The sequence below is a fragment of the Salmo salar genome, chromosome ssa14 (genome assembly GCF_905237065.1).
Source record: "Salmo salar chromosome ssa14, Ssal_v3.1, whole genome shotgun sequence".
Taxonomy (NCBI): Eukaryota; Metazoa; Chordata; class Actinopteri; order Salmoniformes; family Salmonidae; genus Salmo; species Salmo salar.
The window spans coordinates 42,542,667-42,555,151 of record NC_059455.1 but is presented as its reverse complement, the minus strand read 5'-3'; the positions used below and the strand labels follow the sequence as shown (position 1 = coordinate 42,555,151).

At 43.0% G+C, this 12,485-nt stretch overlaps 1 protein-coding gene across 22 annotated transcripts in view; it reads left to right on the top strand.

The window, feature by feature from the left end:
• The window catches only part of LOC106569572 (supervillin), a 93,074-nt gene that overhangs the window by 63,011 nt on the left and 17,578 nt on the right, over positions 1–12,485 (top strand). For 19 of the 22 annotated variants that reach the window (XR_006758831.1, XR_006758830.1, XR_006758828.1 and 16 more), the window contains 6 exons: positions 179–292; positions 5,607–5,757; positions 7,486–7,663; positions 7,938–8,110; positions 8,690–8,839; positions 12,330–12,466. Coding sequence is in view for 18 of the 22 variants with exons in the window: in XM_045694419.1 (XP_045550375.1) it covers positions 179–292; positions 5,607–5,757; positions 7,486–7,663; positions 7,938–8,110; positions 8,690–8,839; positions 12,330–12,466 (903 nt within the window). In the remaining 4 variants the exon portion in view is untranslated. Of the gene's footprint in view, positions 1–178; positions 293–1,025; positions 1,104–5,606; positions 5,758–7,485; positions 7,664–7,937; positions 8,111–8,689; positions 8,840–12,329; positions 12,467–12,485 lie in introns of all 22 variants that reach the window. The other 3 variants (XM_045694413.1, XM_045694412.1, XM_045694409.1) reach the window with 2 other exon arrangements.

Below are 12,485 nucleotides of genomic sequence, written 5' to 3'. Positions count from 1 at the left end.
GCTGAAACCGAATGACTGGAATGGTATAAAACACATGGTTCCCATGAGTTTGATACTGCTCCATTCCAGACATTACTATGAACTGTCCTCCGCTCACCAGCCTCCACTGTTGCATGCCGTTGCATTTCATGTGAGGGGCTCAGGTGATGCTGTAGATGTTGTCTCCCTCTCTTTAAAGGGGAAAAGACATTGCGAACCAGCTAAAGATTTGACTGGGGAACCCTCCCTCTGTCTGCTTCAGCCCTGGACCCCCCATCATGACTTCAGACTTGATTTATCCAAAATAATCTCTGTGAGTTGTCTTCCATCAGTGTGTCGCTCTGCTCCTGGTCTCTATCACAACTTGTGAATGATCATTTCTGGTTGTGAATGTTATGGTAACTCTCCTCTAGCCTGGCTACCCAAACTCCTTGCTCCGGCCAAACGCTACGCCACGGATGTTAGTTTCTTCTCCGTAATGGGTCTGGATATGAGTACCTCCCCGACGATTTCTAGAATGGAAATCCATTCTAGACCATCTGATTGGTGCCAGAAACTGATGGGTTGGGCCAGTCAGGACACACGTGGGTAAAGTGGCGTTTTGAAAATTCGTCATTCTCTTTGATACTCTGATTGGTTGGAGATGATCCAATCGCTGATTACTTTGTTTTGTACAGCACTCCTCATTTGACATCACCACAAACTACTTAATTGATGGCCGTTTCAGACTGAAGCATGTAGCGAACGATAGAGCAGCAGAAGAATTCAGTTTGAGTCATCAGGCCATCTCCTCGGCATCCTTTCTCTAGCATCCCTCTGTATCTCTGCCCGACTGTCATTTTCCTCCTTATTTTCCAAGTCAGTGGTGGCTGGAGGACGAGCTCATAGTAATGGTTGGAATGAAATGAAAACCATGTGTTTGATACAATTCCATTCTAGCCATTACTATAGATATGAGCCTGTCCTCTGATTTAAAGTGACACCAGCCACCATTGATCCACATCTCTTCTTCTCTTATGCACTTATCCAATCGCCTCTGTCCTTAGGAACCTGTCTTTTCCTCCACATATTCTCCTCCCAGCTCCCTTGGCCATAAGTGCCAGGTTATTGACCCTCGCAGTCAGGTAAGAACATGCACCTGATCTGCCATGCATGTTTCACTGTTCTGCCTGGTATTTGGGCTGCGTCTTAAATGGCACCCTATTCCCTATGTAGTACACTACCTTTGTCAAGGGTCCCGGTCTAAAGTAGTGCACTATAAAGTGAATAGGGTGCCATTTAGGAAGCAAATTCGGTCTTCCATTATCCTGTCATGCCTGTCACTGGTAAGGACCGGTTATACGTGTGTCTTGTGTACACATGATCACCTCTTGAACACCTCCCCCTATTCCTACTCATCCTATTCCTCTATCACTGCTTGAACGCCTCCACCTATTCCTACTCATCCTATTCCTCTATCACTGCTTGAACACCTCCACCTATTCCTACTCATCCTATTCCTCTATCACTGCTTGAACACCTCCACCTATTCCTACTCATCCTATTCCTCTATCACTGCTTGAACACCTCCCCCTATTCCTACTCATCCTATTCCTCTATCACTGCTTGAACACCTCCCCCTATTCCTACTCATCCTATTCCTGTATCACCTCTTTCTGCCCTACCCCTTGGTTTTAGTGTGAATGAGAAGTATTGGTCAGAATGAATACTTATTCTACAAAGACAAAGCTACTGTACTGTGTTGCTTTCATTTCCAAGTGTTTTTGTGGTTTTGATCAAGTGGAACAGGCCATTTGGGAGACGACAACAGTGGTCTGTTATAGATAGGTTCAGATGCTGTACAGCAAGGACTATGTGTCGGGACGTGAAATAATGTGTGTACTGTAATAGTATCTCACAGTAAGAGACTTATAACAGTATATGTAAAAGTATTTGTAACAGTATATGTAACAGTGTGTAATAGTATATGTAATAGTATATGTAACAGTGTGTAATAGTATGTGTAACAGGATGTGTAAAAGGATATGTAACAGTATTTGTAACATATGTAACAGTGTGTAACAGGATATGTAACAGTGTGTAACAGGATATGTAACAGTGTGTAACAGGATTTGTAACAGTGTGTGTAACAATGTATCTAACAGTGTGTATAACAGTATATAGTACCAGTCAAAAGTTTGGACACACCTACTCATTCAAGGGTTTTTCTTTATTTTACTATTTTCTATATTGTAGAATAATAGTGAAGGCATCACAACTATGAAATAACACATATGGAATCATGTAGTGAACAAAAAAGTGTTAAACAAATCAAAATATATTTTATATTTGAGATTCTTCAAAGTAGCCACACTTTGCCTTGATGCTTTGCACACTCTTGGCATTCTCTCAACCAGCTTCATGAGGTAGTCATCTGGAATGCATTTTAATTAACAGGTGTGCCTTGTTAATTTGTATAATTTCTTTCCTTCTTAATGCGTTTGAGCAAATCAGTTGTGATGTGACAAGGTAGGGGTGGTACACAGAAGATAGCCCTATTTGGTAAAAGACCAAGTCCATATTATGGCAAGAACAGCTGAAATAATAAGTAAAGAGAAATGACAGTCCATCATTACTTTAAGACATGAAGGTCAGTCAATCCGGAAAATTTCAAGAACTTTGAAAGTTTCTTCAAGTGCACTCGCAAAAACCATCAAGCGCTATGATGAAACTGGCTCTCATGAGGACCGCCACAGGAAAGGAAGAACCGAAGTTACCTCTGCTGCAGAGGATAAGTTCATTAGAGTTAACTGCACCTTAGATTTCAGCCCAAATAAAGGCTTCAGAGTTCAAGTAACAGATACATCTCAACAACAACTGTTCAGAGGAGACTGCGTGAATCAGGCCTTCATGGTCGAATTTCTGCAAAAAAACACTACTAAAGGACACCAATAAGAAGGACTTGCTTGGGCCAAGAAACACGAGCAATGGGCATTAGACTGGTGGAAATCTGTCCTTTGGTCTGATGAGTCCAAATTTGAGATTTTTGGTTCCAACTGCCTTGTCTTTTGTGAGACACAGAGTAGGTGAACAGATGATCTCCTCATGTGTGGTTCCCACCGTGAAGCATGGAGGAGGAGGTGTGATGGTGTGGGGGTGCTTTGCTGGTGACACTGTCTATGATTTATTTACAATTCAAGGCACACTTAACCAGCATGGCTACTACAGCATTCTGCAGCGATACGCCATCACATCTGGTTTGCCCTTAGTCCCACTATCATTTGTTTTTCAACAGGACAATGACCCAACACCCCTCCAGGCTGTGTAAGGGCTATTTGGCCAAGAAGGAGAGTGATGGATTGCTGCATCAGATGACCTGGCCTCCACAATCACCCGACCTCAACCCAATTGAGATGGTTTGGGATGAGTTGGACTGCAGAGTGAAGGAAAAGCAGCCAACAAGTGCTTTAGCATATGTGGGAACTCCTTCAAGACTGTTGGAAAAGCATTCCAGGTGATGCTGGTTGAGTGAATGCCAAAAGTGCGCATCAAGGCAAATGGTGGCTACTTTAAAGAATCTAAAATCTAAAATATATTTTGATTTGTTTAACACTTTTTTGGTTATTACATGATTCCATATGTGTTATTTCATAGTTTTGATGTCTTCACTATTCTACAATGTAGAAAATAGTAAAAATAAAGAAAAACCCTTGAATGAGTAGGTGTGTCCAAACTTTTGACTGGTACTGTACGTAACAGTGTATGTAACTGTGTGTAACAGGATGTGTAACAGGATGTGTAACAATATACTTAACAGTGTACGTAACAGTATATGTGTAACAGGAAATGTGTGTAACAGAATGTGTACCAGGAAATGTGTAACAGTGTACACTACCGTTCATAAGTTTGGGGTCACTTAGAAATGTCCTTGTTTTTGAAAAAAGCTTTTTTTTTTTGTCCATTTAAAATAACATCAATATGATCAGAAAGACAGTGTAGACATTTAATGTTGTAAATGTCTATTGTAGCTGGAAACGTCTGATTTTTAATGGAGTATCTACATAGGCGTACAGAGGCCCATTATCAGCAACCATCACTCCTGTGTTCCAATGGCACGTTGTGTTAGCTAATCCAAGTTTATCATTTTAAAAGGCTAATTGATCATTAGAAAACCCTTTTGCAATTATTTTAGCACAGCTGAAGTGCTGTGCTAAATAAAACTGGCCTTCTTTAGACTAGTTGAGTATCTGGAGCATCAGCATTTGTGGGTTTGATTACAGGCTCAAAATGGCCAGAAGCAAAGAACTTCTGATACTCATAATTCTATTCTTGTTCTGAGAAATGAAGGCTATTCCATGCGAGAAATTGCCAAGAAACTGAAGATCTCGTACAACGCTGTGTACTAATCCATTTACATTTAAGTAATTTAGCAGACGCTCTTATCCCTTCACAGAACAGCGCAAACTGTCTCTAACCAGAATAGAAAGAGGAGTGGGAGGCCCCGGTGCACAACTGAGCAAGAGGACAAGTACATTAGAGTGTCTAGTTTGAGAAACAGACGCCTCACAAGTCCTCAACTGGCAGCTTCATTAAATAGTACCCGCAAAACACCAATCTCAACGTCAACAGTGAAGAGGCGACTCCGAGATGCTGGCCTTCTAGGCAGAGTTGCAAAGAAAAAGCCATATCTCAGACTGGCCAATAAAAAGAAAAGATTAAGATGGGCATAAGAACACAGACACTGGACAGAGGAAGATTGGAAAAAGGTGTTATGGACTGACAAATCTAAGTTTGAGGTGTTCGGATCACAAAGAAGAACTTTTGTGAGACGCAGAAAAAATGAAAAGATGCTGGAAGAGTGCTTGACGCCATCTGTCTAGCATGGTGGAGGCAATGTTATGGTCTGGGGGTGCTTTGGTGGTGGTAAAGTGGGGGATTTGTACAGGGTAAAAGGGATCTTGAAGAAGGAAGACTATCACTCCATTTTGCAGTGCCATGCCATACCCTGTGGACGGCGCTTATTTGGAGCCAATTTCCTCCTACAACAGGACAATGACCCAAAGCACAGCTCCAAACTATGCAACAACTATTTAGGGAAGAAGCAGTCAGCTGGTATTCTGTCTATAATGCAGTGGTCAGCACAGTCACCGGATCTCAACCCTATTGAGCTGTTGTGGGAGCAGCTTGACCGTGTGGTACATAAGAAGTGCCCATCAAGCCAATCCAATTTGTGGGAGGTGCTTCAGGAAGCATGGGGTGAAATCTCTTCAGATTACCTCAACCAGTTGACAACTAGAATGCCAAAGGTCTGCAAGGCTGTAATTGATGCAAATGGGGGATTCTTTGACCAAAGCAAAGTTTGATAGACACAATTATTATTTCAATTAAAAATCATTATTTATAACCTTGTCAACGTCTTGACTACATTTCTTATTTATTTTGCAACTCATTTCATGTATGTTTCCATGGAAAACAAGGACATTTCTAAGTGACCCCAAATGGCAGTGTATGTAACTGTGTGTAACAGTGTATGTAACTGTGTGTAACAGTGTATGTAACTGTGTGTAACAGTATATGTAACTGTGTGTAACAGTATATGTAACTGTGTGTAACAGTATATGTAACTGTGTGTGTAACTGTGTGTTCAGAGGATGGGAAAGGAGATGGAGATCCAGGCTCAGATGTCCACAGAGGAGAGGAAGCAGATCTCTACAAGGGAGGAGGCCTGGGAGTCTAAAGGAAAGGGCGTGGCCAACGACTCCACCCAGTACACTGTGACCGAACGCATGGTCAAGAAAGGTTAGAGCACGGATGGTCCATTTGTCTGATCATTTACTGTCCACTCACACCATTCCTTTTGTATTTTTTATTATTTACCCCTTTTTTTCCTCCCCAATTTCATTGTATCCAATTGGTAGTTAGTCTTGTGTCATCACTGCAACTCTCGTACGGACTGGGGAGAGGCGAAGGTCGAGAGCCGTGCGTCCTCCGAAACACAACCCAACCAAGCCGCACTGCTTCTTGACACAATGCCCACTTAACCCTTTAGCCAGCCACACCAATGTGTTGGAGGAAACACCGTACACCTGGTGACCGTGTCAGCGTGCACTGCGCCCGGCCCGCCACAGGAGTCACTAGTGCATGATGGGACAGGAACATCCCTGCCGGCCAAACCCTCCCCTAACCCGGACGACGCCGGGCCAATTGTGCACCGCCCCATGGGTCTTCCGGTCGCGGCCGGCTGCGACAGAGCCTGGACCCGAACACAGAATCTCTAGTGGCACAGCTAGCACTGCGATGCCATGCCTTAGACCACTGCACCACTCGGGGGGCCATTCCTTTGTATTTGATGAGAATGTTGACTGGTTGACCCTGTGAGCTTGGGGGGAAATGTAGTTCTCTAATTTCATTAGCAAATAATAACTGGTGAATTTGTTGACCTCTGAATGTATGATTTTGAAATGGCTTACTAGTTATTGAAGCATATTATAAACTGGGTGGTTTGAGCCCTGAATGCTGATTGGCTGACAGCCATGGTATACCATGGGTATGACAAAACCTTTATTTTTGACTACTCTAATTACGTTGGTAGATATATCACAGCTAACAGTGATATATTTAAGCAATAAGGCACGAGGGGGTGTGTTATATGGCAAATATACGATGGCTAAGGGCTATATCCAGGCACTCCACTTTGCGCCATGCTTAAGAACAGCCCTTAGCCATGGTATATTGGCCATATACCACACCCCCTCGTGCCTTAACGCTTAAATATATCACTGTTAGCTGTGTGGTGTTAAAAGAAGGCAACCCAGTTAGGTTATTCTGTCCTCTCAGTTTGTGTGTGTGTTTGTGTTTGCAAGTCTGACAGCCTCTTCCTCAGCCATCAGCCCTATCCTGTCTCCTGTCTCCACCAAACTCAAGAGCAGTGTGACTGGGTACAAACCTCAGGAGGGTCAGTCATACAGTCCACGAAGGATGCAATGTAGAATTGCAAAATTTCAATCACTTTCCTAAAATTCCCAGGTTTTCCCAGAAATCTTGGTTGGAGGATTCATGGATTTCCTGCTTTTTCCATCCTGAATCAAGGAATCTTCCAACTGAGATTTTGTGAAAGCTACCGGAATTTTGCATCCCTAGTCACATTTCTTTGAAACGTACACTCACAACATGACCTCACTGTATCTATCATGAATACAACTCTGTTGTCTAATCCACCAGAAATCTAAGCCAGACCAGAGATGAACTTGGAGTCGGATAAAAAGCTGGATAAATTGGAGACCTTTTTGGGACGTCTGAACAGTAGAGGTTGGGGCTGACATTTTTCAGTTGTCTTTACCCACGCCATCGAGTTGCTAGCTTTTCAGTGGTGTATCCGGCTAAGGGTTTTTCAAGAGTGTGTTTTGGAGACGAGATCAAATATGGAATACCAGTGTAGCTTGTGAGGAAGGAAGCTATACAGTTAATCCAGTAGTCTGTTCCAGTAGTCTGTTCCAGTAGGAATTTGACCTTTTGTGTTTCTATCAGTGACAGATCATCAGGAGACCACTCTGACAGTGACAGAGAAGGCTGTGAAGGAGGTGATGAGGATGGACGATGAGATCTTCTCCAAGTTCTACCGTCACGTGGCTGACTTCCCATGCATGCCCAGCAGGATCGAGATCGACGATGACTTTGATGCCATCTTTGGCACTCAGGCACCAAAGTAAGCATAATAATGAAGTATTTGCTCTAGGGTTGCGAAATTCTGGTTGGAATATTTCTGGAATCAGGAAACTCTTTGGTCAGTGAAGACATATGGCATTGGGTGTAGTTACATTGCATGGAGTTTTACTACATCTACATGCCCTCTCTGTCTCTCCCTCCCTGTCCCGCTTTCTCCCTGTCCCGCTTTCTTTCTGTCCCGCTCTCTCTCTATCCTGCTCTCTCTCTCTCCCTCTGTCCCTCGCCCCGTCTCTTTCGCCTTTTTCCCTATCCAGGTTGACCTCAGCCTTAGCGCAGCACAAACGGGCAGTGAGACCGTCTAGGAACGTCCAGTCGTCTAAGAACCCTCTGAAGATGCTGGCGGCCAGGGAGGACATCAGACACGAGTACACTGAGCAGAGACTCAACATCGGCCTCATAGAGAGCAAGAGGATGAAGGATGAGAAGTGTGAGTGTGTGTGTGTATATGTTACATGTATGTGTGTTACATGTATTCGAGACCTTTATATTAAAATATTATGCTACTGTCATAGGAGCGTAAGTGTGTTGTAAGAGTACATTTATATTTAGGAAGTTTTACCTAAGCACAGAATCTGTGTGTGCACCCGTAATATTTGCACTCACTGCTCACTCATCCGCCTGTGTGTTTTAGTGAATACGAGTCCTCCTCCTGTGTGTTTTAGTGAAATACGAGTCCTCCTCCTGTGTGTTTTAGTGAATGCGAGTCCTCCTCCTGTGTGTTTTAGTGAATACGAGTCCTCCTCCTGTGTGTTTTAGTGAAATACGAGTCCTCCTCCTGTGTGTTTTAGTGAATGCGAGTCCTCCTCCTGTGTGTTTTAGTGAATACGAGTCCTCCTCCTGTGTGTTTTAGTGAATACGAGTCCTCCTCCTGTGTGTTTTAGTGAAATACGAGTCCTCCTCCTGTGTGTTTTAGTGAATGCGAGTCCTCCTCCTGTGTGTTTTAGTGAATACGAGTCCTCCTCCTGTGTGTTTTAGTGAATACGAGTCCTCCTCTTGTGTGTTTTAGTGAATACTAGTACTCAGATGTACTCAGATGCTGGGCTGGCCAGTAAGGAGAACTTAAACAACGTGAGTCTGAGGAGCGTCAACATCTCCGAGCAGATGTCCAACAACAGCGCTGTGCCCTACAAGAACCTCATGTTGATGCAGGTCAAAGGTGAGATTCCTACTGCGCTACTTATCTGCCCATAGTAAGGTTATAACATTTGCAGAAATACTGGTTGAAAGATTCCATCTTATTCCAGGAATCTTCCAGGATTTCTGGAAAACCTGGGAATTTTGTGAAAGTTACTGTATGTGTCTATAGTATCTTTCCCATTCATTTGACAAAGAGGCATGTAGATAGTACATATCCCACACTAATCGCCATTTTTGAGGTCCACTTTAAAACGTCTAACCAACTTTGGTTTTGGGGAAAGCTATCAGTTCAAAATCAGGATGTTGACATTGAGGTTGCTCAATGTCATAGTGAAAGCTAAACAGGACATTTTAGAGTGAGCATATTCCCTAGGTTTTTCCTGAATGAGGACAGGTTCTTTTATTTCTGGAGGACTCTGTATCATTGGACCAAATCAGTGACCTTGTTGTTAGTGTGTGCCCTGAGATTGGAAGGTGGGGGTTCCATCCCTGGTAAGGGTCTGCGTCAGTCTACAGCCTGTCCAGAGGTGAATACTTTTACGTCAAGCTGCGTTACTACAGAAACAGGAGAAACGGGCTCCATTCTTGTTCTGACAAGGCTTACCTTACTGCGTACATTGAGGTAGAATGTTGCATCACATGAAACACAGAGGTTTTTCACTGATGTGGTTCACCAAGGAGTGATACATTTATCCATCAGATAAGAGAGTGTCTGGGAGGGATGGAGGAGGAAATGGATTAGAGTTCAAAAGAGAAAGAGCGTCATGGCGGGATAGTTAAAACATGTAGTTTACACACATGCAAACAGTAGTGTGCAAAAGTTTTAGACGGGTGTGAAAAAATGCTGTAAAGTAAGAATGCTTTCAAAAATAGACATGTTAATAGTTTATATTTATCAATTAACTAAATGCAAAGTGAGTGAACAGAATAAAAATCTACATCAAATCCATATTTGGTGTGACCACCCTTTGCCTTCAAAACAGCATCAATTCTTCTAGGTACACTTACACAAAGTCAGGGATTTTGTAGGCCTATAATCAGGTCTATGATTAACCAATTATACCAAACAGGTGCTAATGATCATCAATTAAATATGTAGGTTGAAACACAATCATTAACTGAAACAGAGGAACAGGAGGAATACAACTGCGTGAGGAAAAGCCAAACTCGGCTAACAAGGTGAGGTTGCTGAGGACAGTTTAATCTCAAAAGTCATACACCATGGCAATACCGAGCACAGCAACAAGACACAAGGTAGTTACACTGCATCAGTAAGGTCTCTCCCAGGCAGAAATTTCAAGTCAGACAGGTGTTTCCAGATGTGCTGTCCAAGCTCTTTTGAAGAAGCACAAAGAAACGGGCAACGTTGAGGATCATAGACGCAGTGGTCGGCCAAGGAAACTTACTGCAGCAGATGAAAGACACATCATGCTGACTTCCCTTCGCAATCGGAAGATGTCCATCAGTGCCATCAGTTCAGAATTGGCAGAAAACTGTGAGACCCTGGTACACCCATCTACTGTCTGGAGAAGTCTGGTCAGAAGCCTTCATGGAAAATTTGCGGCCAAAAAGCCATACCTCCAACGTGGAAACAAGGCCAAACGACACAACTATGCATGAAAACACAGGAACTGGGGTGCAGAAAAATGGCAGCAGGTGCTCTGGACTGATGAGTCAAAATTTGAAATATTTGTCTGTAGCAGAAGGCAGTTTGTTTGCCGACGGGCTGGAGAGCGTCACATGAATGAGTGTCTGCAGGCAACAGTGAAGCATGGTGGAGGTTCCTTGCAAGTTTGGGGCTGCATTTCTGCAAATGGAGTTGGTGATTTGGTCAGAATTAATGGTCTCCTCAATGCTGAGAAGTACAGGCAGATACTTATCCATCATGCAATACCATCAGGGAGGCATCTGATTGGCCCCAAATGTATTCTGCAGCATGACAACAACCCCAAGCATACAGCAAAAGTCATTAAGAACGATCTTCAGCGTAAAGAAGATCAAGGAGTCCTGGAAGTGATGGTTTGGCCCCCACAGAGCCCTGATCTCAACATCATCGAGTCTGTCTGGGATTACATGAAGAGGCTGCCTAAATACACAGAAAAACTGTGGTTAGTTCTCCAAGATGATTGTGCCAACCTACCTGCCGAGTTCCTTCAAACTGTGTGTAAGTGTACCTAGAAGAATTGATGCTGTTTTGAAGGCAAAGGGTGGTCACACCAAATATGGATTTGATGTAGATTTTTCTTCTGTTCACTCACTTTGCATTTAGGCCAGCCCATATAATCTATTAACCTGTCTATTTTTGAAAGCATTCTTACTTTACAGCATTTTTTCACACCTGCCTAAAACTTTTGCGCTCACACACACACACACACACACACACACACACACACACACACACACACACACACACACACACACACACACACACACACACACACAGACACACACACACAGACTAAACTAATCCAGCCAAGAACAGCAGACTAAACTAATCCAGCCAAGAACAGCAGACTAAACTAATCCAGCCAAGAACAGCAGACTAAACTAATCCAGCCAAGAACAGCAGACTAAACTAATCAAGCCAAGAACAGGAGACTAAACTGACCAGAGGTCATTCTTGGCAATTACTGTTGTGAGGGAAAAATTATGTATTCACTTTATTTGTTGGATATGTAACAATTATTTACTTAACAAACTGCAAGATATTTCTGTCCTGCTAATGCTGTGTTTTATGGTCTCCACTCTAACACCCTGCAGCTAGTCTGGGTGTTGAGGACATGGGTTCTACTAGAGATAGCTTGAAGCTGACAATTGATTGATGTTGGTGATTAAAAGCTGGCATTCTATAGACAAGATGTGGTGTGTGTGACTCGAGATAGAGAGAGCCTGGAAGAGTTAAAAACAATGCCTCATTGTCTCATCTTCCTGGCATCTGGGAAACTAAGTAAAATACCATCCTGTGTAGATAACCAAGGTGGCTTATGGGAAGGTTAGAAATGACTGACTAAGCAATCTTGGTATCAGCTATATAAAAACTGTGCGTCATCTGTAAAGGCTAGACTCTCAGCCTAACAGTCAGTCAAGACTGGTGGGCTGACGGTCTCATTATTGCAATAATTAATCAATATTAAATAAAGATGATTGTTTGAAGAAATTCCAAGTCTCTCTCAGTACTGTCAAGCTAGGCGTATGGCACTCAAAGACATTTGCTATGCCCGTTTATTGACTTGCTGCTATGCCAGTTTATGTTTGCCTTATTGATGATGCACTAGCCATATATTTAGGCAGATCATTTCTTTTTACTTATGTTTTATACAGTATGATATAGTTATGTGTATTTCTGCATATGTACCAACATGTTCAAATAAACCTAAATCTATCACCCAGGGAGCCGTCAGGACACTCTTCTCATATAGTTTCTCGCTGTCTCTATCCTATCCAACAAAAAATACCTTTAACATTTTTATTTTTATCTGTAGCCTCACTCTTCTCTCTCTATCACCCAGGCCGCCGTCACGTTCAGACCAGACTAGTGGAGCCCAGAGCCTCAGCCCTGAACAGTGGAGACTGTTTCCTGTTGGTTACTCCTCAGCACTGTTTTGTCTGGATGGGAGAGTTTGCTAACGTTATAGAGAAAGCCAAAGTGAGTCCCCTGCTGTGTG